Source organism: Protobothrops mucrosquamatus, unplaced genomic scaffold (genome assembly GCF_001527695.2).
Source record: "Protobothrops mucrosquamatus isolate PMUCROS unplaced genomic scaffold, P.Mucros_1.0 scaffold_217, whole genome shotgun sequence".
NCBI lineage: Eukaryota > Metazoa > Chordata > Lepidosauria > Squamata > Viperidae > Protobothrops > Protobothrops mucrosquamatus.
The window spans coordinates 336,121-358,087 of NW_015386293.1; the positions used below are offsets into that span (position 1 = coordinate 336,121).

Here is a 21,967-nt window from a genome sequence, read left to right on the forward strand (position 1 = left end):
GAAACGTTCCTAATGTATCACAGTGTGAATTTCAATGTGTAGCCCTTTGTTCTTTAAGGAGGGGAGTATAAAAACTGAAGTCTAATCACGCCCTCCTCGTTCAGAATTGCCTATCTCTAATATGCTCTGGACCTTGCGCAATTAAACTTCTCTGCTAACCCCTCCGGAATTCGTAAGAGTTCTTTCGTTTTCCACAAGACCTTAATCATTCATCATACAATTTAGTCTCCAGACTAAATTATCATCTGTTGCTCCTCTCTGCATTCTTTCCATGTCCTCAGTATCTTTTTTTTTGTATCATGATAACTAGAACTAGTGTTCCAAATGTGGCCTCACTAGTATAGTGTAGAGAAGTATTATCACTTCCTGTAAGCTTACGTTTATCCCTCTGTTGATGCAGCCTAGGACTGCACTGGCTTTGTTGGCAGCTGCAGCACACTGCTAGCTGATGATCATGAGCATATCTTTCAAAGCAATTCCCCACAGCTTTGTATCATCTGCAAATTTGATGAATGCCCCTCAATCTCATCTAGATCATTTATAAAAATGATGAAGAACACTGGGCCCAACAGAACCTTGAGGTACTGCATACTTCCCTCTATGTAAATGTGCTTCAATTGAGGACCACACTGAGTGCAGTTGGTCAGCCAACTGCAAATACATCTGGTAGCGGTATAGATTATCCCTTACTGTTCTTTCTTAAAAAGAAGTAGGCTGTGATCTACTTTATCAAATTCTTCCCTCCCTCCCTCTCTTCCCCTCAATAGGCAATTCTCTACTCACTGAGAAAAGTAGGCAAGCTCTATCTGGGATAACAAGTCATAAACAATCAAGCTGTGAGCCATGTAGAGTTTTATAGGTGATCACAGGCACCTAGTAACGCATCAAAGTGATACAATAGCTGGTACAGTTCCCACAGCAGAGGACATCCAAGAACAAGACTGCCCAAAAAGAACTCAGGCTACTTCATTTTGCACTAGTGGAAGTTTCCAGTGGGTTTGTGTTGTTGTTTTTTGTCATTTTTGTGCTCTCAGCAACTTTTGATACTGTTGATCACAGTAACCTGGACTACCTGTAAAATTGGAAATTTGTGGCATCATATCACATTAGTTCTGCTCATCTTCCCTTAAAATAATCATTATGTTAGACTTGACAAATGTCTTTCCCCACAGAAGAATAGAATATAATAGAATAGAACAGAATAGAATAGAATATTCTTTATTGGCCAAGTGTAATTGGACACACAAGGAATTTGTCTCCAGTGCATAAGCTCTCAGTGTACACACAACAAAGGGATAGGTCATAGTTTAGAAAGTTTAAACGTTCAAAAACATCACAAATGTAGTAACTCTTCAACTATAGTGCTGATACTGGAAGGAAAGAGAAGTGGAACCAGTAGGAAAGTGTATGGATTCAGATGCACCGTTGGAAGATCTACAGGACCAGCTTAGCGTTAGATCGCCACGGAGAAAATCTATCTATGCGGTTCTAAGAGTCGACACTGACTTGATGGCATATAATCAACAGCGCTGATATATCAGCTTTTAAATCTATTCAAAGGCACGGGCTTCGCACCATGTAGTTTTAAACAGAACAGGCTTTAAGCTCCTGAACAATGACTTTAAGAGAACGGGGAAGGCTGATCAACCAACGTCTCCCAGGGGTCTCCACAAAACAGCCACAGCCAGCTGCGCGTCTCTGCGAAGCGAAGGGGGGAAGCGCGGCCGTTGCCGTGCTTGCGCGTCTCCCAGAGTGGGACGGCCGTCGGCCCCGCCCCAGAAAGCAGCTCGGTTGGTTGGTTCTTCCTCCTCCGGGCCTGTCCTGCCTTCTTTTCCCTGTCGCGTTCTGCCAGCTGGGCCAGTGAGACGTGCAGCTGATCCGCGGGCTATGGTGGTCGGAAGGCTGGCGCGCGGGCCGCGGAGCGAAAGCCAGGAGGCGGCGAGGATGAGCGGGAGGCGCCGGCGGTTGAAACCCGTGTCAGAACCGTTAGCAGTCTGCTCCATGATTTTGCTGGTGTTGGCGGCTACGATGTCCGAGGAGGCGGGGGCTGCTGAGGCTGCTCAGAGCTTCGGCTTCGGCGACGAGAAGTGCCATTACTACGCCGGGGGCGAGGTGTATCCTGGCGAGGCATCGCGGGTGCCCGTCAAAGACCACTCACTCCACCTCAGCAAGGCCAAGAGTAGGTGCACAAAAAAGGCCGCCACACCATGCGGCCGGGAGAGGGGGACGGGGCGAGGCAGAGCTGCCCCAGCCAGCCTCTGCCTTGGTTTTTCAGTCCTGGAGTGAGAGAAAGACCCGAAGGCCCCGTCTTCTCCCCGTCGCCTTTGCTGTACCTTTCCTAATTGCAAGCTGGGCTTCCTGTCGTTGCTGCCGTCGGGTCTGCAGAGACCCTACTTGAAAGGCCACCCTTCTCGCACAGAGCCTGTCCCTTAAGAGCATTTGGTCTTCCTCAGCCAGGCTCCAAGAATGGTTTGCAGTTAGGGTGGGAGGCCGTGGGAAATCCGACACATCTGGAGTGCTGTTAGCACGGAGAAAGCTGATGTATTGCACGGTAACACAAAGGCCCGTGGTAGAGCTTAAAAGATATGTATTGTGATGCCAGAAAAAGAGTTGTCACACCAAGTCTCTTTTCTTGCTCACTTACCATATATGACGTCTTAATAACAACAGTATGGAGGTAATAAAAAGGCTTTCTTCAAAAACTCAGAAAAGGATTTAAATGTTTTCCCAGGCCACTATGAGCAGAGAAGAAATGGGTTAAATTGAACAGCAATCACAAATACTGTTTGTTGTTCCAAATATCTGCTAAATACAACTTCAGACAAAGGACACGTCAGGAAAAACTTCTGGTGTAATGAGTCATAGAAAGAACCAGGAGAATCAGGGTCATTCTTTTAGAAACACTAGTTTGGGGCCTAGTTATGAAATGGTAGAAAAATATTACTACACTTAATACATTTCTAAAAATGTATAGTTTCTTGGGACATTCTAAGAATGAATTATACTAGCAATTCATAATAAATAAATGGCATGACAGACAAAACTATTCTTTCATTCTCACATACGCCTACTTGACTTTCTTTGTAAGTTTTATTAGAATTATTTGCAAAACTGCCCCCCTTATATCTTGGGTGCATCTATTATTAGATTATAGGCAAATGCTTTAGACTGCTATTTTTATAGACTAAAATTTATTATTAATCCATTACAAATAATCCAAAATTATTTCTTGGGAAATAATTTTAAAATATCAGACATTTTAAAATATCCATACCACACAAATGTTCTGGTACAAGCATGTTCCAATAACATCTTCAGTTGTCTTTCTAACTTACAGTATTATATATTGAGAGATATACTGAGAGTATACAGGTCAGTATAAAAAGTAGGTACGTATAAAATTGCTCAGTTAAGAATTTAATCTTTCTTTTCTAACCTGAATGGTCATTCAGTCTCTATTGGTTACGATCTCAGTCTGAATTTAGTTTCAGTGGCATTAGGTACTTGCTTCTATGTAATTTTACATACTCTGTGTGTGTATATAGTAAATGTATCTAATTTATACACGTGTTTATGTATAATCTATTTTTATATATACAGATAACTATACAGTACACTGAATCATGTGAATATTTTGCAGAAATTTATGTCAGCATATTTTATCACTACGAACATAAACATTTACCTTTTTTGTAGCATACAATGTACTGTCAACATGTACTGTAATAGTTTTAATAAGCAACTACTTTTACATATTTTACTATGCTATTTTAAAAAAAATAAAATAAACTGATTTAAAAATTTGTTTAACTTTATTTTATACATTTCAAATAATGTCTCATAGAACAAAGTTTAGCCATAATTCTCAGCAATAAAAGCATTAATTCAATCCTTAAATATTTGGGATGGTATTTCTACATACATCAGTTTTAAAAATTCATGGATTTTAGTAGTTTAACAATTCCTAAGACTATATGTTGTTGCAGTAAAAAAATAAATGCAAAAGTTAAAAGAAATGTTTAATAATTTGACTACTAAATACTGTTTTTGAAACAAAATTGCATTTTTCTTCATTTACGGGACAGAGAATATTACCCATTCACTTTGAGTGATACCACTATTTATTACTATTTATTTGAAATAAAATCAAAATGTTGATTTAAATGTTTACATCTTTTGTTTGTTGCTATTGTTTTAGTTTCTAAATCAGCACCTGACTGGGAGGGAACAGCTGTGATCAATGGAGAGTTTAAAGAACTGAAATTGGCAGATTTTGAAGGAAAATACGTTATTTTCTTCTTTTATCCTCTTGATTTGTAAGCAAATGTGTTAGTACATATGTGTTTTTGCAAAATCATGTTTGTTGAGCAGAAATATTTCATAGATATTTCCATGCGTAGACAAAAAAAAATTAGATGAAAGGAATTAAGGGATTTTTTTCCCATGTTGAAAACATTAAAATGGGAGAAGAGATATACAATACAGAAAATGGCCAGCTTTGAATACTTTATTTTATTATTGCTGGTTATCTTAAGCACAGTTGATAATAAATAGAAGATATAAATCTGTGATACAGATTTTAGAATATACACAAACATTTTTACTTATTCTTGCAACTGCATTTTGCTAAGTTATATTGAAAAAAGTTGAAAATGTGAAATTGATTTATTTGTGCTACCAAATAAGTGCTTATTAATATCTTAATGTCATAAAATACATAGTTATATTGGCACTGTAAGTATATGCCCATGCATAGTACTTGTCTGAAATGTTCAGAATAGAATACTAGGTAGTCAATATAATAAGATTACAGTTCAAGAAATTTTCTTAAACACTATGGAAAAAATATCCTTGCATTAGCAATATAGCATTTAAAATAATACAGCATTTAAACTATTATTTCAATTTTTAAAATATCTAATTTTAATCTCTCTTTAGCACATTTGTGTGTCCAACGGAAATAATAGCATTTAGTGACAGAATTGAAGAATTTAAAGCAATTGATGCTGAAGTGGTAGCTTGCTCAGTAGATTCACAATTCACTCATTTAGCATGGTATGTTCTTTTCCTATCTTTTTACTTATACAAATTATTATTTTATAATCCTGTAAAATTCAAACAAATGTGATACCTGAAAATTTTATTATAATCCTTATACCATAAATTTTAAATTTATCTGAATTAATTGCATGTATGAGTCACTAAAGTAACATTATTGAGCTATCTCAATATGTTTGAGAACCACAGGGCTGCCTTACTCTTCCATTAAGAATTTTTTCATTTAATTTTATGCACTGGAACTGAATCCTCAATTTTGTGATTAAATATACTTTGGAAACATATTTATGATACCAATTACCTGTACAAGATTACTAAAGTATAAAATAATGCTTTAATTGAATATTTGGCTACTTTTTATTGTAATAGGATAAATACACCTCGAAAACAAGGAGGACTTGGACCAGTGAAGATACCTCTTCTTTCTGATTTGACACACCAGATTTCAAAAGACTATGGAGTTTATCTAGAGGACCAAGGACATGCTCTTAGGTATAATATTAACTGTTCTGGGTTTTTTAATACATATATTGCAGCAGTGATAAGAAAAATATGGAATGCTTCAACTTTTTTAATCAAATATTTGTTATATCTTATTTCTAATACATAAATTATTTAAATTGTTTTAATAATCAAAAATCTACAGTATATATTCAAATGGTGAAATTAAAAATAGTACAAAGCATTTAGAGAATTTTTAATTATTTTTAACTATTTTGTTTTAGTATACAGTATAAAAAGGGTGTAGCAGATACATATTTCACTATTTTCAAAAATGAAATTTTTCTTGTTCATTTTTTAAAATCTTTTCACAGAGGTCTGTTTATTATTGATGACAAGAAAGTTCTTCGGCAAATAACAATGAATGATCTTCCTGTTGGCAGATCGGTAGATGAAAGCCTTCGTCTAGTACAAGCATTCCAATATACTGACAAACATGGAGAAGGTACTTCTATATTCAGTTTGGTGCAGTGGTTCTGGCGTAGAAACCAGGGGACTGAATTCTATTCTGTCTTAAGCATGAAAGCTGGCTGGATTATTTTGGGCAGGTCACTCTCTCTCAGTCCAACTTACCTCACAGGATTGTTGTGGGAGAAATAGAAGGAAGAAAGAATATTATGTATGTTCGCTGCCTTGAGTTACTTATAAAGTAATAACAATGGGATAAAAGTCTAATAAATAAAATAAATGTTTTGGTAGCGATAGCAATTAAATACAAAGTTATAACACTTGGAATATGGTTCATTATTCCCTCAAAACTCCAAGCTGGAATAATCCTGAAATTGTAGTATCTTTCTCCTGTATATTAGTCAATCACTATACAAAAAAGGAAAGCAGTGGATGTTCTCTTTCTTCATATCGTTATTCAGATTTTTAAAAATCCTACTCAGATTCATAGATCTGTAATAACCAGAACTATACCATTAAACACTGCTATAATAACTGGATAGATACTGCCACAGATGGTATCGGATCTATATCAAATGTGTAATGTGCTACCCTTTTCACATCTTCATCAAGATTATTCACATTTGATTAACAGAATGACTATCTACCATTAAATTTAATATTTCTGATCTATGTCACCGGAGAATCTGGGACACTTTGCTTGTACTGATTGAGAAAATTAATATGTTGTAAAGTGCTATAGATATCCTACTTTCGTTGTCTAAAGTGTACTTTCTGCTTATAAAACATATTACTAATATTCTATTACTAATAATAATAATAATAATAATAATAATAATTTAATTTATATACCGCCCTTCTCCCGCAGGACTCAGGGCGGTGCACAGCATATTAAAACAAGTACAGATACAAAATACAAAAAATATAAACCCCTATAAAACCAAATTAAAAACCAAATATTAGAAGCTGTATTTCCTATTAAAATTATTCTTAAAATCATCCCTAAGNTTGAGGGCGCGGCGGAAAGTAAGGAGATCCGGAATCGTCCGGATCTCGGGGGGTAGTTCGTTCCAGAGGGTGGGGGCACCCACAGAGAAGGCCCTCCCCCTGGGGGTCGCCAGCCGACATTGTTTGGCCGACGGCACCCTGAGGAGACCCACTCTGTGGGAGCGTACCGGTCTATGGGAGGAAATCTGTGGCAGAAGGCAGTCTCGGAGGTAACCAGGTCCGATGCCATGGAGCGTTTTAAAGGTGGTAACTAACACCTTAAAGCGCACTCGGAAGACCACTGGTAACCAGTGCAGCTCGCGCAGGAGCGGTGTTACATGTGTTGAAGTTAAAAACATGTACTAGAAACAAGTAATTAGTTTAAGAATTACAGCATAATATGCAGAAGCTAAACTTGAATTTGGTTAAACATTCATCTAGTTAAAAAACAAGATTTGTATACATATGCACAACAAAAATTAGACTGCTTCATGTTTATTTATATCACTCTTGATTTTAAACAAGTTTATGAAGAAATAAATTAAAATGTTATTTAGTGCTGAAGCAATGCCTACATCCTCGCATATATGTTCCAGATACAAAGAGTTACCGTATATTCCGGTGTATAAGACGACTGGGCGTATAAGACGACCCCTGACTTTTGAGAAGATTTTCAGGGTTTAGAAAGTCATCTTACACGCCGGAAAATACGGTAGTTGAATAGCAGGAGGACAGCTTGTGAGACCAAGCCCATCTTAAGCCATGTTTTACTTTCTTTTTGGACAGATTAAAAAAAACCCCTATTATTCCTGTCCACTCAACTGAGGTATACATAGAACAGGATATGAATAAATAGATTCTTCTATTACCCTAAACCATTATGACTGGTTTAATGTAGGTTACATATATCCAGCTACTGATGTTTGCAAATCATGGATTATGGCTTTAGCCCATGTGTGAAGGTACTGATGTTTATTCAACAACCATAATTAAAGCAAAATAGCTTTAAATAGCACCAATGGCTGTCCGAGCCAGTCCCGAGCCGAGCGGAGACAATAGGGGAGGGCACAGCCAGCCGCCCGACTCCGATGACACCGCCCGATCCGCTCCGGCCCGGCCCCTCAGATGCTGGTCCGTCCTCCTTCCTCCTGGTCTCCAGTTGGCCCTCGAGCAAGGCAGCTGGGCGAGCGGAGGCGAGGCGAGGTGGCGTGGGATGGCATACTCGTCCCACCGAGGCTCGCTCCTCTCTCGCTGGCTGGCTGGCTGGCGGGGGCGGGCTCAGCCTTTGGAGAAAGAGTGGAGGAGGTGGTGGCGGCAGCAGAAGAGTAGCGAGGATTGATTGGTCGCTTGCAACAAAAGGGGGTGCGAGCCGAGGCCGCGAGAAGGCGACGTGGCCGGGAAAGTGGCGCGGGGGAGCAGATAGTTCTTTCTCCCCCACCCGCAACATCAGATTTTTCTTAATGCAATCACTCTCCGGCGGGGGGGGTTGCAAAGTATCAATATAAATCTATGGATAGATGTATATAAAAACAAAAAAGGACACGCGGTGAAGCAACTGGAAGGGGCTGCACAAAGGGGCTTCTGTTTGTGCAGCCGGCAACTCTGTATCTCCCCCCCCCCGCCGCTCCCAGAAGCAACCTTGAGCATTTTCCCTTCCCAAGCATTCATTATATGGATACTGTATATTCCGGCGTATAAGACGACCGGGCGTATAAGACGACCCCTGACTTTTGAGAAGATTTTCAGGGTTTAGAAAGTCGTCTTATACGCCGGAAAATACGGTAGCTGAAAAACTCAACCAGTCTAGGCCTGGGTACTTAGAATTAGGACTTCGCAATCAAATTTTTATTTGCAGAAAATCTTTTTTTTAATCTTTATAGTAGGTATTTGACCTTAGTAGTCTACAGAACAAGAAGAAAAAAACAAGTTTATTTGTTAATTTTTAATCAACATATTAACGTTTGTCTTCATTATTTTCTCAGTTTGTCCTGCTGGGTGGAAACCAGGCAGTGAAACAGTAAGTTGAATTCTTTAAGCACTATTATTTGAAAAATACCTATTAACACACACAGTCTTAATAGAAAATGTCACATGGGAAAATGTCACCCATATGCCAAAAACAGTGTGCCAGCAATTTTAGTGCCATTTAACTATCTAGTTTTCTACCCTGCATGAAAATGAAAGTTTGCTGCAATAGCACAGTGACATTTTATGTACTTTAAGTACATCTCATTACCCTGCCATCTTGCTTGGCATAGTGGCATTTAGGGCCTATGTCAGACCTGAACTACTAATTATTTACATCTATTCAAATGCTGAACTTTCGGGTATGCTTGAAGCATATAGAAGTAATTCCTTCACCACATGCAAATGTTACAATATCAAGAAATTATTGCAGTTTTCAGTTCAGTCAGTCAAGATAGAAATTCATAGTGAGCAAACTGTATTTATTCCCTGTATTTCTAATGCTTTATTTTTCATTGTTTGAATTCTTTGGAAAAATCTATTTCAAAGGAAGTATACCTCTTATATAAATACTTTCTTAAGAGTTGATATTGTAGATTGAATTAATATTCAGATTTTTCTCTAGAATTCTATAGCACTTCAACAGAAAATGATTTTTGAGTTAGATATAGATTGTGAAAACATTTGAGCCAGTGTGTTTCAGCCATTTTTTTCTGTAAGTATCAACCTGCCTTCCTCAAATCTAAAAAAAACCCCTCTACATTATAATTTCTTATTTTTACAAAACTCCTTACTGGCATTGGCTGTGGCTATTTTTAAAGATAATGTTGTAAGTAATACTTGCAGATACTTATAGTTAGGCTGGATGGGACTAAATAAAGCAAAGAGCCAAAATAGCTATTAAAGAATTTCTAACTAGGGGACTTCCATTTTTTAAAGTAAAGTAGAATTTATGTAAGATCAACAGAATGTAGTGTGTAAGTATGTGGATATCTGTATCTGTTTTTTAATCAATCTGAAGATTCTTTGAAAATGTGATAAGGAAAAGAGCTGCAAAAAATGTTTTCTAAATATGTAATGTAAGACAATCATTTTAGGCTATAGATTAATATAGTTTTTCAAAACCAATCATTCATGCATATAAAGACTGTCTTTTCATAGAAATACTTTTTTTTTCTTTTGCAGATAATTCCAGATCCTGCAGGAAAATTGAAGTATTTTGGTAAAGTGAACTGACTGCTTTCTTGTAAACAGATAGCTTACAACTAAAAATTATAAATAAAATTCCATTAATTTTGTTAATTCCTTTTGGATTTGTTGTTCTTTTTATAATAATTTAAAATTATACTTAAAACAAATAAACTAAAACAAAATAAAATAAAAAAATAAAAAGAAAAAAAATACAGAAAAGAAAGCAAGTAGAAAAAGAAAGAAATATAGTAAAAAAATAAATGTATAAAGTCATATATAAATTACTTCTCTCTTGATCAAAGAGCCCTAGTAGGGGCGGCGCTCCAGCTGTCGCACGGAAGATCTGGGCTGACTCACCCCACTCTGCACTAGGGCTTACTTTCGGGGTAGGGCTTATATTAGGCCCACCACCCCCCTGAAAATCAGCTGGGGCTTACTTTTGGAGTAGGGCTTACTTTTGGGGAAACACGGTATATATTCTTTCCTTTTACTTCTAACTATCTTAATCCTTAATCCCTTCAAATGATGTCCTAGAACTAGATTTCATTTTTCTTTGTCCCGTCTAACAAAATTCTTTAAACCTTAAAGAAGTATCTTTTGTAAATCCAATAGTGGAAAATTATCCAGGTCACTCTATATTTGTATTTTCTCTTTAATTATTAAGACATCAGCCAGTTTTATTTCTATGTTCATTGTGGCAACTTTTTCCATATGATTCTTGTAGCCTGTTATTTTTAAATCTAGACCATATCAGTTTCAGTCTTGTTTGATAAAACCTGTTCCTCTTCCATAATATCTTTTAAATACAGTCTATCTATAGAGATAGACATTCTTAAAATTAAATTCTGGGTCCATTGCTAAAAATGTCCTTTAATATGTCCAATATTAAAATATTTTGTTCCATTTTATATTAATAAGTTAAATTTAAGTGTTCTTCTCCTTTAATTGTAACCTTTAGTTTCTTGTGCTTCCTTCCAGTAGCCAATCTTCAAAGTCTTATCCTATAATTTTTTTAAAGAGACTTCAAAAGCACTTTCCCATGGGAAGGATTCTTACAATTAATTCCAAAGTCTTATTTCAGATCCATCTGGATTCTTAGTTTGCAACTTTCCAAAATCAAAGTTTTAATCATCCTTTTGCTATTTATTCCAAAAGCTTTTTTTAAATCCTTAAACTTGAATTTAAAACTTCATTCTCTAAGAACTGAAGAAAACTCACCCTGCTGTAAAACATGTTGATCCAAAGGCTCTTAATAGTTGAAAACTATTAAGCAATTTCTGAAAATGATCAAAAAAGGAAGTAGGTGAATGTCCTTTTAAAAGTACTTGAGCAAAGTTTGAGCAAAAAGATGGACCAGGAAGGATAGGGTGAATTGAGGACAACTCGACTAAAAGGAAAGCTGATGACTGTGATGGAATGAAGAGCTGGCAAATAGACTGTTTTTTTGTAATTCCTCTCCTGACAAGGAGAGGACTTGAGATCCTTGCAAGGAGACTGCAAGAAAGCAGTCTCCAGAGGATTTAGAGCTCTGGATGATGAGGGAATAGCCATCTTTTTGTTGTTGTTGTTGTTGTTCTGCTATAAAATGCATATGTGCATTTTAAACTGGAAGGATGAAATTGAATAATGAAGCACTATGAAGTGGTATATTAAGTTATTTCTATTTAATTAAAAGCCATGTGCAAGGCCAAGGACCGACATCTTAATTACCCAAGGTTGAATCCAAGAGATTATCCAACTGAAATAAATTCCAAAGTAAACCCTTGCAGCCCTAATCAGGAATTCAATACATATGTGCGTTAGTTAATCCCTTTCAGCCTCTCAATTATATGTAGACTGAATAATTCCCTTTGACCATATACTGTAGTGATATTGGCTGCTATAAAGACTCATATGGAGTGCAAGTATCAGCAGCAATAAAGTCTGCACAAGCATAGCGTTCCTGACTAATGAAAAAGGCAATGCAATTGTCTTGTTGTAAACATCTGTAATGGACAGTCAGATGTCTATAGCACCCAGTATAATCCAGGCTTGCCACTCCCAACAAAAGCTTTTCAATTTTACTTAAGGAGTAAATATCCCAAATTTAGTAGAATGATGATACATTTTTAAAAGCTTCCACTGGATTATAGAATATGTAATTCAAATTTTCACTATTTTATAACTAGTGCTTCTCATTGTTCTGAAAACTTTTATTTGAATATTTGAGTTAAGATAATTTGAATACTTTTAAGGATCTTACTGTTTTGAGAATTTTGAAAATGTTTAAGGCATTAGTGAGCAGAAAATAAGTGTTCAGTTGGAAACCACATACATCTCATATAGATTATTTAGGTGGCCCTTGGTAGTTTGAGCTATTGAGTTATTTCCAAATGATTTTCTGGGCAATGCCAAATTAAAATTTCAATTAATCATTTCATAAAGATTATGATTATGCTCTGACTTTCCAGCAGGGGGAGTTGCTCTCTTGGTTTAGAGAATGCAATAGCTAAATTAAATATCCCAAACAATAAAGTTTCACTATTAGCATAATGATGCTAATTACCAATAACTAGCATTAATAAATGAAACTAATTCAAACAATTACAGAATAAAAATGGAGATGGATGGCAAATAGTTTTCTCAGTTATATATTTATTAGCTTATTATGAAGATACAGAATATTCAATAGCAGTGTTCTAATGTGCAAGATCACTTTTATTTTCCCAACTGTGGTTTCTGAAAGCAAGCTTTAACTAGAAAGTCCTGATGAAATAACTTGTAATAAAAGCAAAAATCTTAACAAATATCATGTATGGGATATTGCAAGGAAATGCTTCTAAAGAAACCAAGTATATTCAGAGAACCTGAAAGAACAATAATTTCTTGTGAATAATAAACCACCATATACAGATGCACCTGTTTGCAGTAGAATTGTTGCCTTTTTACTTATGATCAGTTCTGTCTCTGACACTTTCACTTAAGAGTAATCTCTTGATCCCAGCTTCTAAAAAACTACCCCAACTAGTTTTGTAGAAATTTTGGAAAATAATGCCGTGAATCCCATTTAGTGGATCCCTATACTTGATATGCCACATGCTTATCAAAATTTTCACTGGTTTTTAGAAGAGAATTGACACTTGAAAATTTCCATAGTTGTGGCCGATATTATTTTGAACTTAGCATAAATACTTTTTATGCTTGTGCAATCAAGAAGCATTTTTCATGACCTTAAAATCCAACTAAAAGAAAAATAGACAAAATATGGTTTCTAAATTATATTAATTCCTAGCTATCTAAATTTTTAAATGCCAGAGCTAACATTTGGACCTTTTCATAACAGATAATTTTGATTCTGTCACTGATCTATGTATTATTATTATGATCTCATTTAGTCAAGAAATAGATCATTGCATTCTGCATTAATTGGAGCTTTCAACTCATGAAGACACAGCATTACACTGAACTTGAGGTTATGGCCTAGATTGATCAATATATTGATTCAGACAAAAGATATTACATTCTTGTCATAAAATCCACTAATTAACATGTTTTGGTTTTAGATATAAATCAGAATCCTTTCTAAAATTATTCAAGGAAACATGAAAAATCTAAGAAGCAGAATTAACAAATAATGGGACAGCATCTTGCATAATTGGGACGATGGCTCTACAGGTGAGGCGACCACGACTCCCATGAACCGAGATGATGGACCAAACGGCCCTAAGCCGGGGACGGACGCGCAGAGGTGATCTGGAAGGAGGGGGAGGGAGGGGGAAGCCGGAGAGCAGGAATGCCAGAACAGCTGCTTTTTGCAGGACTGGGGCGGAGGAATTACGGGTGAGACGACAATGGCCTTGGGGGTGGAGGAGGATAATGGCCCTGGGAGGGAGGAGACTGGGCGCAGGGATGGGTTGACAGCCGCCCCCCAAGTGCTTGCACATGCTCTAAAAGAGCACTTGAGGATCGTAAAACAACTAGCGGAGCCAAGGACAGTTTGCCTGATGCGGAACAACTCTGCGTGGTACGGATTAATACAAACAACGGGCCGATGATACGTTCAAGGAGCCGGGCACAGAGGCAGGAGGTTACATGAACTGCCTTCCTGATCTCCTTTTACTCCAACTCTGATGACGTCGGCAGTTTGGTCTGACAAAAGCTTAGTGACTCTTTTTAACCACAGGCTTGTTTATATTAAACAGTCTGGTTTATTATATCCTGGTGTTCGTTTTTTCTTTCTTTTTTGGTTAACATATATGTATGTATATACATTTGTTCATAATTTTCAGTATCTCCTAGGAGTGCAGTAAAAACAAGATTCATGAGACATTTATTAATCCAAAAACCTTCCTATGGCAGCAGGAGTTGGTCATAGTTTATTATTATGAAAACAGCACTATTTTCAGTTTCTGATTTGTCTCAGTGAGGAATCAGCACTTTATATAAGGATCACATTTTACTATCAGTACCAGGACAGAACAGGAGGTTTGTACAAATACAAAGAACCAGGCTTACCAAAAAAAACTTTAAAAAAACAACTACCAATCAGCACAATGAGATTTTTTATGAATCCAAAGGGAAAGGGGGAAAATGTCTTAATTGGCCCAATATAGTATCCCCACTATATGCTGCATATGAGTTTAAATAATGTACAAGTTTTTAAAAGATATGAAAGATATTCAGGAGCATTATTCCATACTATTTTCTATACTTCCTACTCAAACGTAGCTTTTTTTTGGTTGCTACTGATTATTTATTTACACAATATTTTATCCATCCCAATCATAACTGGATCCTCAGCAAGATATTCTATATTTGTTTTATGCTTAAACATATGAAGAATATATGCAATGAGAACATTAAAATATTTGTATAAATAGTAACAAAAATACCTGAATAGAAATCTAAAATGTTTTATAACATTTCTGTACTGTTTTTGAAGTTTTTGGAGTTAAAATACTTTTATTCTTTCTGATAACCACTATAGTTGAAGTTTCCAAGGCCATCCAAAGCTGTAATTCTGTATTGATCCTATGCTGTGTTTTCAAAGTGCCGTTTTCCATCCAAATACAACATAGATTCTGAAAGAAAAGCAAAAATGTCAAGTTTCATTACATGATCAATTGGATGCTCAGGGCTTTTTTATTTTTCACTATTTTCTTTACATATTAATTTTCCTAATTTTTTTAAGCCTGCTTTTTCCAGATAGCTAAAACCAGTGTTTGTGTCTTCATCATCATAATAATGCTTAATTAGTTCTTTAATTTAAGATAATTTGTATAATACAAACTGAAAAAACTGAAGATCAATACTAATAGAGGACATGAAATATGATTTAGGTACAGATGAAATACTGAAATTAATCTGAAAACTGATGGCATAGATTAGTATGCCATAGCACCAGATAAATGAAGCTATGAGAGGGAGAAAAAACAAGCAAGCTCATATTTCTAAAGATCACTACTTTTAAACTATGTTAGAATTCATTACAAATTGTTTTTTTATTGACATAGACAGTGAGATATTGAAATGATTACTCACCACCATATGTCTTGGGAACAACATCTGGTATTTCCCTCTCTATCATAAATGTGAAATGGAAGACATTGGTTGTATGGTGGACCCTGGTGTCTGGATCATAAACTTCACTGTGCACCCGAACCTGGATGTTATTTTTTTCAGTATAACATACCTTTCAAAATTAAAAATTAGGATCAACTGATTATCAGGTATAGATATTCAAAAACGAATAAAATATGCAGGACATTTTATTATAGGTAGTCCTCATCTACAACAATTTGTTCAGCAATGGTTCAAAGTTATGAGGATTGGTTACAACTGGCCATTGAAGTTCCACCCATCCCAGTGCCCCACTGGTCATGTGATCACAATCTAGATATTTGGCAACTAGTTCACACTTCCAACTGGTTGCTTGCTATTACGTAATTGCCATCTGCAAGTCAATGGAGAAGCCATCAGGGTGTCAACGCTGCTAACATCGGATGTTCTTGCTTTGACAACAGATGGAAATGCAGCCATTTTACTCTTTCGCTTTTAGAGTTAGTTGATGCTGGGAGGGGGGATGTGGATGAGAGACCAGTTAGTCATAACAATAATAACTCAGCCGTGGGAATCCAAGATTATTGCGCCCAGAGTTGATAAAGATTTGGAGAGCTGGGGAGAAAGCCTGCGCTTCAAGGTAATTGGGGAATGTGATTTATGATTATTAATTGAAGGAGGGAATTGTGCTTTGCTACTTTGTGCCCGGGGAGGGGAATTCAGTTTTTGGCTTTAACTATGTAGTGCCGATACTTTGTTTCTCAAATAAAAAATTCTTTAAGGTAAAACAATGCCTCAAAGTTCTTTTGAAGAGTTTCATCTGTCGGAACCATGACACAGGGAAGGTTGCAAGTCACTGGGGAATTCTTCCCCACCCATGTACTCTCTGCCAGCACCTCTGTGCTTGCATTGTGCCAGCCATTTGCACACACCCTGCACCCTCACATACACCCTCTCCCATAATTCTGTCCACTCCCTTGTTCCCTCCCCAACCTCCCAATCATTTACCTGCCAGCCAGCCTGGGATTTGCAATTTCCTGCTGGCTTCCCCATTGACTTTGGTTATGGAAAGCCAGCAGGAAGTTAGTTACCTTGCCTAACAATTATGTGCAGATTAGTTAACGACCGCAACCATGATTGCAGAGATTGATAGCAAAGCAGTCACACTTTACAACCACATCACTTAGCGATGGAAATTTCAGCCCCAATTCCCATTTTAAGTCAAGGACTACCTATATTTTAAAAAGATCAATATTTATCCAACTTCTTAATGTTCAAAGGTGGAGTAATCCAAACATTTTAAATTAGTTTGATCTATTAATATGTTTAGTCTATTACCTGGGAAGAAAGTAATAGTAAGGATCCAATTTCAACTGGTTTTTGAAACATAATATCATCTACAGCTACCACATAAGGTCTGGAGTTTCTGGTGTAAGAAAAAATGCATATTTACACATACATGTACTTTTAAAAGATGGGCATGGATTGTTTTATATTTTAAATTATATTCCATGTTAGAAACATCTTATGATCCTGAAATTTGTTAATAAATGATATAAAATATTAGTATATCAAACAAATCTAATTATGCATATTTTGCAAACTCATTGGAATATAGATTTTCAGGTATACATGACAATCCAGAAAAAAAAATCTTAAGGAATCCTCTTGATTACTGCACAAATTCTAACAAACTCAGATTCATAACTGGTTATTGTAGTATACTATACTCACACTAGCAAGTATAGAGACTTTATTATTGCATTAAGCTAAAATCAACTTAAGCATTCAAGGAGTTGATTTTACAGTTCATAAGCTATTACTAGAAAATAACTACAAGTAAAAATAACAACTCACATTTGTTAAGAACAGGATGAACTATTATGTGGAATTCCACAGCCATTCAAATGTAACATGGTCTTCAAATAAAAATGATATGACTTATACTGCATTTGTTTTCCTTTCCACCAGTGCCAAGAGCATATATCCCTACATTTGAATATAACAATACATAACTGATAACATCAGATATGATCGTAATAATTTCCTTTGAACAAGTGCTAAAGGGTACACCTAAAAAAAGAATGCCTCCAGGGAGCACAAGATCTTTGCAACTTTGTCAGACAACATAGACTCAAACTAAAATGTGTTTGATCTCCTATGTTGTGCCATACAATTATGAGGTGGTTTCATTTCCCCAATGTACAGATCTGCACATGGCTCACTGCATTGTACTGCATATACCACGTTGTTCAGTTTGTGTCTGGGTGTTTTATCCTTGGGGTGGACAAGCTTCTGCCCTAGTGTATTCTTGGGTTTGAAGTGTGCACGTATGTTTTGTTGGCTGAAGATCCTCCTGAGCTTTTCCGATATTCCTGCAACGTACGGAATGACTACGTTGCTTCATTTATTGTTTTCTTCTTGGTCTGTTATGGAAGAGTTCCTGCTGGGTCTTTTTTGAGATTTGATGAAGGCCCACTTGGGATAGCCACATGTTCTGCAAATTAACCTTTCTCCTGTCTTTTCTCTACTGCAACTCCCTATAGCTAGCAGTAAACTCTTCACCTTCTTCTCCCTCTCTTCTCTGCACTGGTGATACTTATTCCTTTCATGCTGTCTAATAACATCAATAGCTATTGTCTTGAATTTAGTGCAATGATACATGTCTATTTACTAAGGAAATATTGTTTCTTACAGCTACTACAATCTTGAATCGGTAATACCAAATGCTCAGTGAACCCAATATAGGCAGTCTTCAACTTACAACCATTCATTAAGTGACCATTCAAAGTTACAACAATTTATGTCCGTTTTTCACATGATCATTGTAGCATCCCCATGGACGTGTGATCAAAATTTGGATACTTGGCAACTGGCATATATTTATGACGGTTGCAGTGTCCCAGGATCATGTGATCGCCTTTTGCAACCTTCTGACAAGCAAAGTCAATAGGGAAGCCAGATTCACTTAACAACCGTGTTACTAACTTAACAACTGTAGTGATTCACTTAACAACTGTAGCAAGAAAATGGGGTGAAACTCGCAATAGCAGTCTTGCTTAGCAATGGAAATTTTGGGTTCAATTGTGGTCGTAAGTCTGTATCCTATTCAGAATGAGATGGAAAGAATTGATGTTGTTATCTCAACAAACTGATTTCTGCCACACAGGGGTAACAGATGAATAAAACCTCAGTTCCTGCATTCTTAAGTTACATCCATATTCACTGTCATCTGACACAGCATTTAATTAGTATTGATAAATTAATCTTAACTGTACTGGGCCAACCTAAAATATGTGAAAACATTATATCAGGCAATACATTTACAATTGTATAATCAGATAGTGACTTTTAAAATTAAGTGGTTTTTGTGAAAATGAAAAGCAAAAAGGCATGGTAGTTAATATAATTTAATACAGTGTTGGTTTATTTTCCTATGCATCTGCTCAAAAACAGTTTTCTGTGAGAGGGACCTTGGAGACTTAGTGGACAATCACTTAAATATGAGCCAGCAGTGTGTGGCAGCAGCCAAAAAAGCTAATACAATCCTGGGTTGTATAAACAGGCATAGAATTAAAATCACGTGAAGTATTAGTACCGCTTTATAAAGCCTTAGTAAGGCCACACCTGGAATACTGCATCCAGTTTTGGTCACATTACAAAAAAGGAAAAAAGGCAAAGAAGGGCAACTAAGATGATTAAAGGTCTGGAGACTAAAACATAAGAAGAACGGTTGCAGGATTTAGATTTGGCTAGTCTAGGGAAAAGAAGGACTAGAGGGGACATGATAGTATTCCAATATTTGAGAAGTTATCACAAAGAGGAGGGGGTCAAGTTATTTTCCAAAGCATCAGAGGGCAGGACAAGAAACAATGGATGGAAACTAATAAAGGAGAGAAGCAACCTGGAATTAAGGAGAAACTTCCTAACAGTGAGGACAGTTAACCAGTGGAACAGCTTGCCATCAGAAGTTGTGGGTGCTTCATCACTGGAGGTTTTTAAGAAGAGACTGGACAGCCACCTATCTGAAATGGTATAGGGTCTCCTGCTTGAGCAAGGGGTTGGACTAGAAGACCTCCAAGGTCCCTTCCAGCTCTATTCTGATTGATTGATCTTAATTTTCCCTCACTACCAAAGTTTATGCTTTGTATATTGTTGCTGTTAGTTGCGAAGTTGTGTCTGACCCATTGCGACCCCATGGACAACGTTCCTCCAGGCCTTCCTGTCCTCTACCATCTTCTGGAGTCCATTTAAGCTCACACCTACTGCTTCAGTGACTCCATCCAGCCACCTCATTCTCTGTCATCCCCTTCTTCTATTGCCCTCAATCTTTCCCAGCATTAGGCTCTTCTCCAGTGAGTCCTTCCTTCTCATTAGGTGGCCAAAGTACTTGAGTTTCAACTTCAGGATCTGGCCTTCTAAGGAGCAGTCAGGGTTGATCTCCTCTAGGACTGACTGGTTTGATCGCCTTGCAGTCCAGGGGACTCGCAGGAGTCTTCTCCAGCACCATAGTTCAACGGCCTCAATTCTTTGGCGCTCAGCCTTCCTTATGGCCCAACTTTCACAGCCATACGTTGCAACTGGGAAAACCATGGCCGTGAGTATACGTACTTTTGTTGGCGGGATGTCTCTGCTTTTTAGTATGCTGTCTAGATTTGCCATAGCTTTCCTCCCCAGGAGCATATTAGTACATATAAAATTAGGCCATATATATCTGCATCCAGTGCTGGAATGCTGTAGAAAAAAATCATTCACAGCAGGGCTGTTATTTAATTAAGCAGCAAAAGGTTCTAAGTTCACCCCCTTCCTGTTCCAATCTTCCAAAAATCTTTCCATGGCTACTATTTTTGCTAGCCATTCCTCTTTTCAGCATCTTCCCACCAACTTGCCTATCCCAATGGTTTCAGCATTTTCCCATTCCCATATGCTCAGTGGCCCTCTTCCCAATCTTCCCAATATTTTCCTGCTATTGCTTCCAATCTTCCCGCCAGCCTGCTCCCTCATTTTTTATTGTATGCTTCTATAGGTAGTCCTCGACTTACAATAGTTCATTTAGTGACCATTCCAAGTTACAACAGAACTTGAAAAAACTGACTTGTGATCATTTTTCACACTTACAACCATTGCAGCATCCCCATGATCACGTGATCAAAATTCAGATGCTTGGCAACTGGTTCAATGATGGTTGTAGTGTCCCGAGGTCATGTGATCACCTTTTGAGACCTTCTGACAAGCAAAGTCAAAGGGGAAGCCAGATTCATTTAACAATGGTGTTACTAACTTAACTGCTGCAATAATTCACTTGACAACTGTGGCAAGAAAGGTCGTAAAATGGGGCAAAACTCACTTAACAAATGTCTCAGCAAGAGAAATTTTGGGCTCAATTGTGGTCGTAAGTTGTGGACTATTTGTAACATTTTAAACAATGTACATTTTTATTCAGTTCAATTCAGTTTCAGAATGAGAAAGGATGAGACGTGACTTAGAAAAATATTTAATAACTAGTTTACATTGATTTAAAGTGCATTATGCTTCTTGCTCAGATTGTGCAAAGTGACCAAGCAAAGGAAGAAGAGAACTTTAAGAGAGCTGCTAGATGGGAAAGAAAATTGACATCGCCCTTCCCTAATGTTCTGGCAATGTTATATTTCAAGTGATAGGAAGAGAGAGATAACTTAATACTTACCCATAGCTGTAGGCAGTAGCCCATCCAAGTTCATATGCTTTTCTCATGAGAAAGCCTCCAAAGATTCTGTTGAAAATGTTACGTTCCTATATTCACAAATATCCATGGGACTAATGAATTTTGAGCATTTATACAGAAATTATTAAAGACATGGGTTATCAAACCCTCTACTGTAGTACAGTTACTCCCTAAAATGATAAATAGATTTATTAATGATTTCATTGGGGCTAGAGTTGGGCAAGAAATAAATATACCACTTTTAATAATTAAAATGTATGTGTTAAAGGGATTTTTAAACTTTATAAAACTGAAATTGTCCACAGGGTGCAGACAAAGCCCAGGGAAGACTGACAGAATTCCCATTCTCTTTGTGCAAACAGATTAAGTTATGCTATGTATCAACAGCCCTGCCTGAGCTGGCTGTTATTAAGTTATGCTATGTATCAACAGCCCTGCCTGAGCTGGCTGACGTGATAGCCGGGGTGGCGGTTGGGACCCCCAGACTTATGGTCTTGGGGGATTTCAACCTGCCATCAGTGGGGGAGACGTCAGCGGCAGCTCAGGAGTTCTTGGCTTCCATGACGGCCTTGGACTTGACCCAATTAATACAGGCCCCCACTCACACGGGTGGAC

General features: G+C 37.1%; 2 protein-coding genes across 3 annotated transcripts in view; one reads left to right on the forward strand and one right to left on the reverse strand.

Annotated features, from left to right (window-relative positions):
- The first annotated feature begins 1,843 nt into the window (after positions 1–1,843).
- PRDX4 (peroxiredoxin 4) lies at positions 1,844–10,185 on the forward strand. Its single transcript, XM_015827752.1, has 7 exons — positions 1,844–2,179; positions 4,199–4,316; positions 4,939–5,055; positions 5,428–5,550; positions 5,874–6,004; positions 8,937–8,971; positions 10,105–10,185. The coding sequence occupies exons 1-7, from the start codon at positions 1,888–1,890 to the stop codon at positions 10,153–10,155; spliced, it is 867 nt and encodes a 288-aa protein (XP_015683238.1). The 5' UTR covers positions 1,844–1,887; the 3' UTR covers positions 10,156–10,185.
- A 4,846-nt stretch (positions 10,186–15,031) lies between these two features.
- ACOT9 (acyl-CoA thioesterase 9) overlaps positions 15,032–21,967 on the reverse strand; it is a 27,208-nt gene continuing 20,272 nt past the window's right edge. For both annotated transcript variants that reach the window (XM_015827771.1, XM_015827763.1), the window contains 4 exons: positions 21,335–21,420; positions 16,987–17,074; positions 15,631–15,781; positions 15,032–15,170 (listed from right to left, as the gene is read on the reverse strand). In XM_015827771.1, coding sequence (XP_015683257.1) covers positions 15,121–15,170; positions 15,631–15,781; positions 16,987–17,074; positions 21,335–21,420 — 375 coding nt within the window. In that variant the 3' untranslated portion in view covers positions 15,032–15,120. The remainder of the gene's footprint in view (positions 15,171–15,630; positions 15,782–16,986; positions 17,075–21,334; positions 21,421–21,967) is intronic.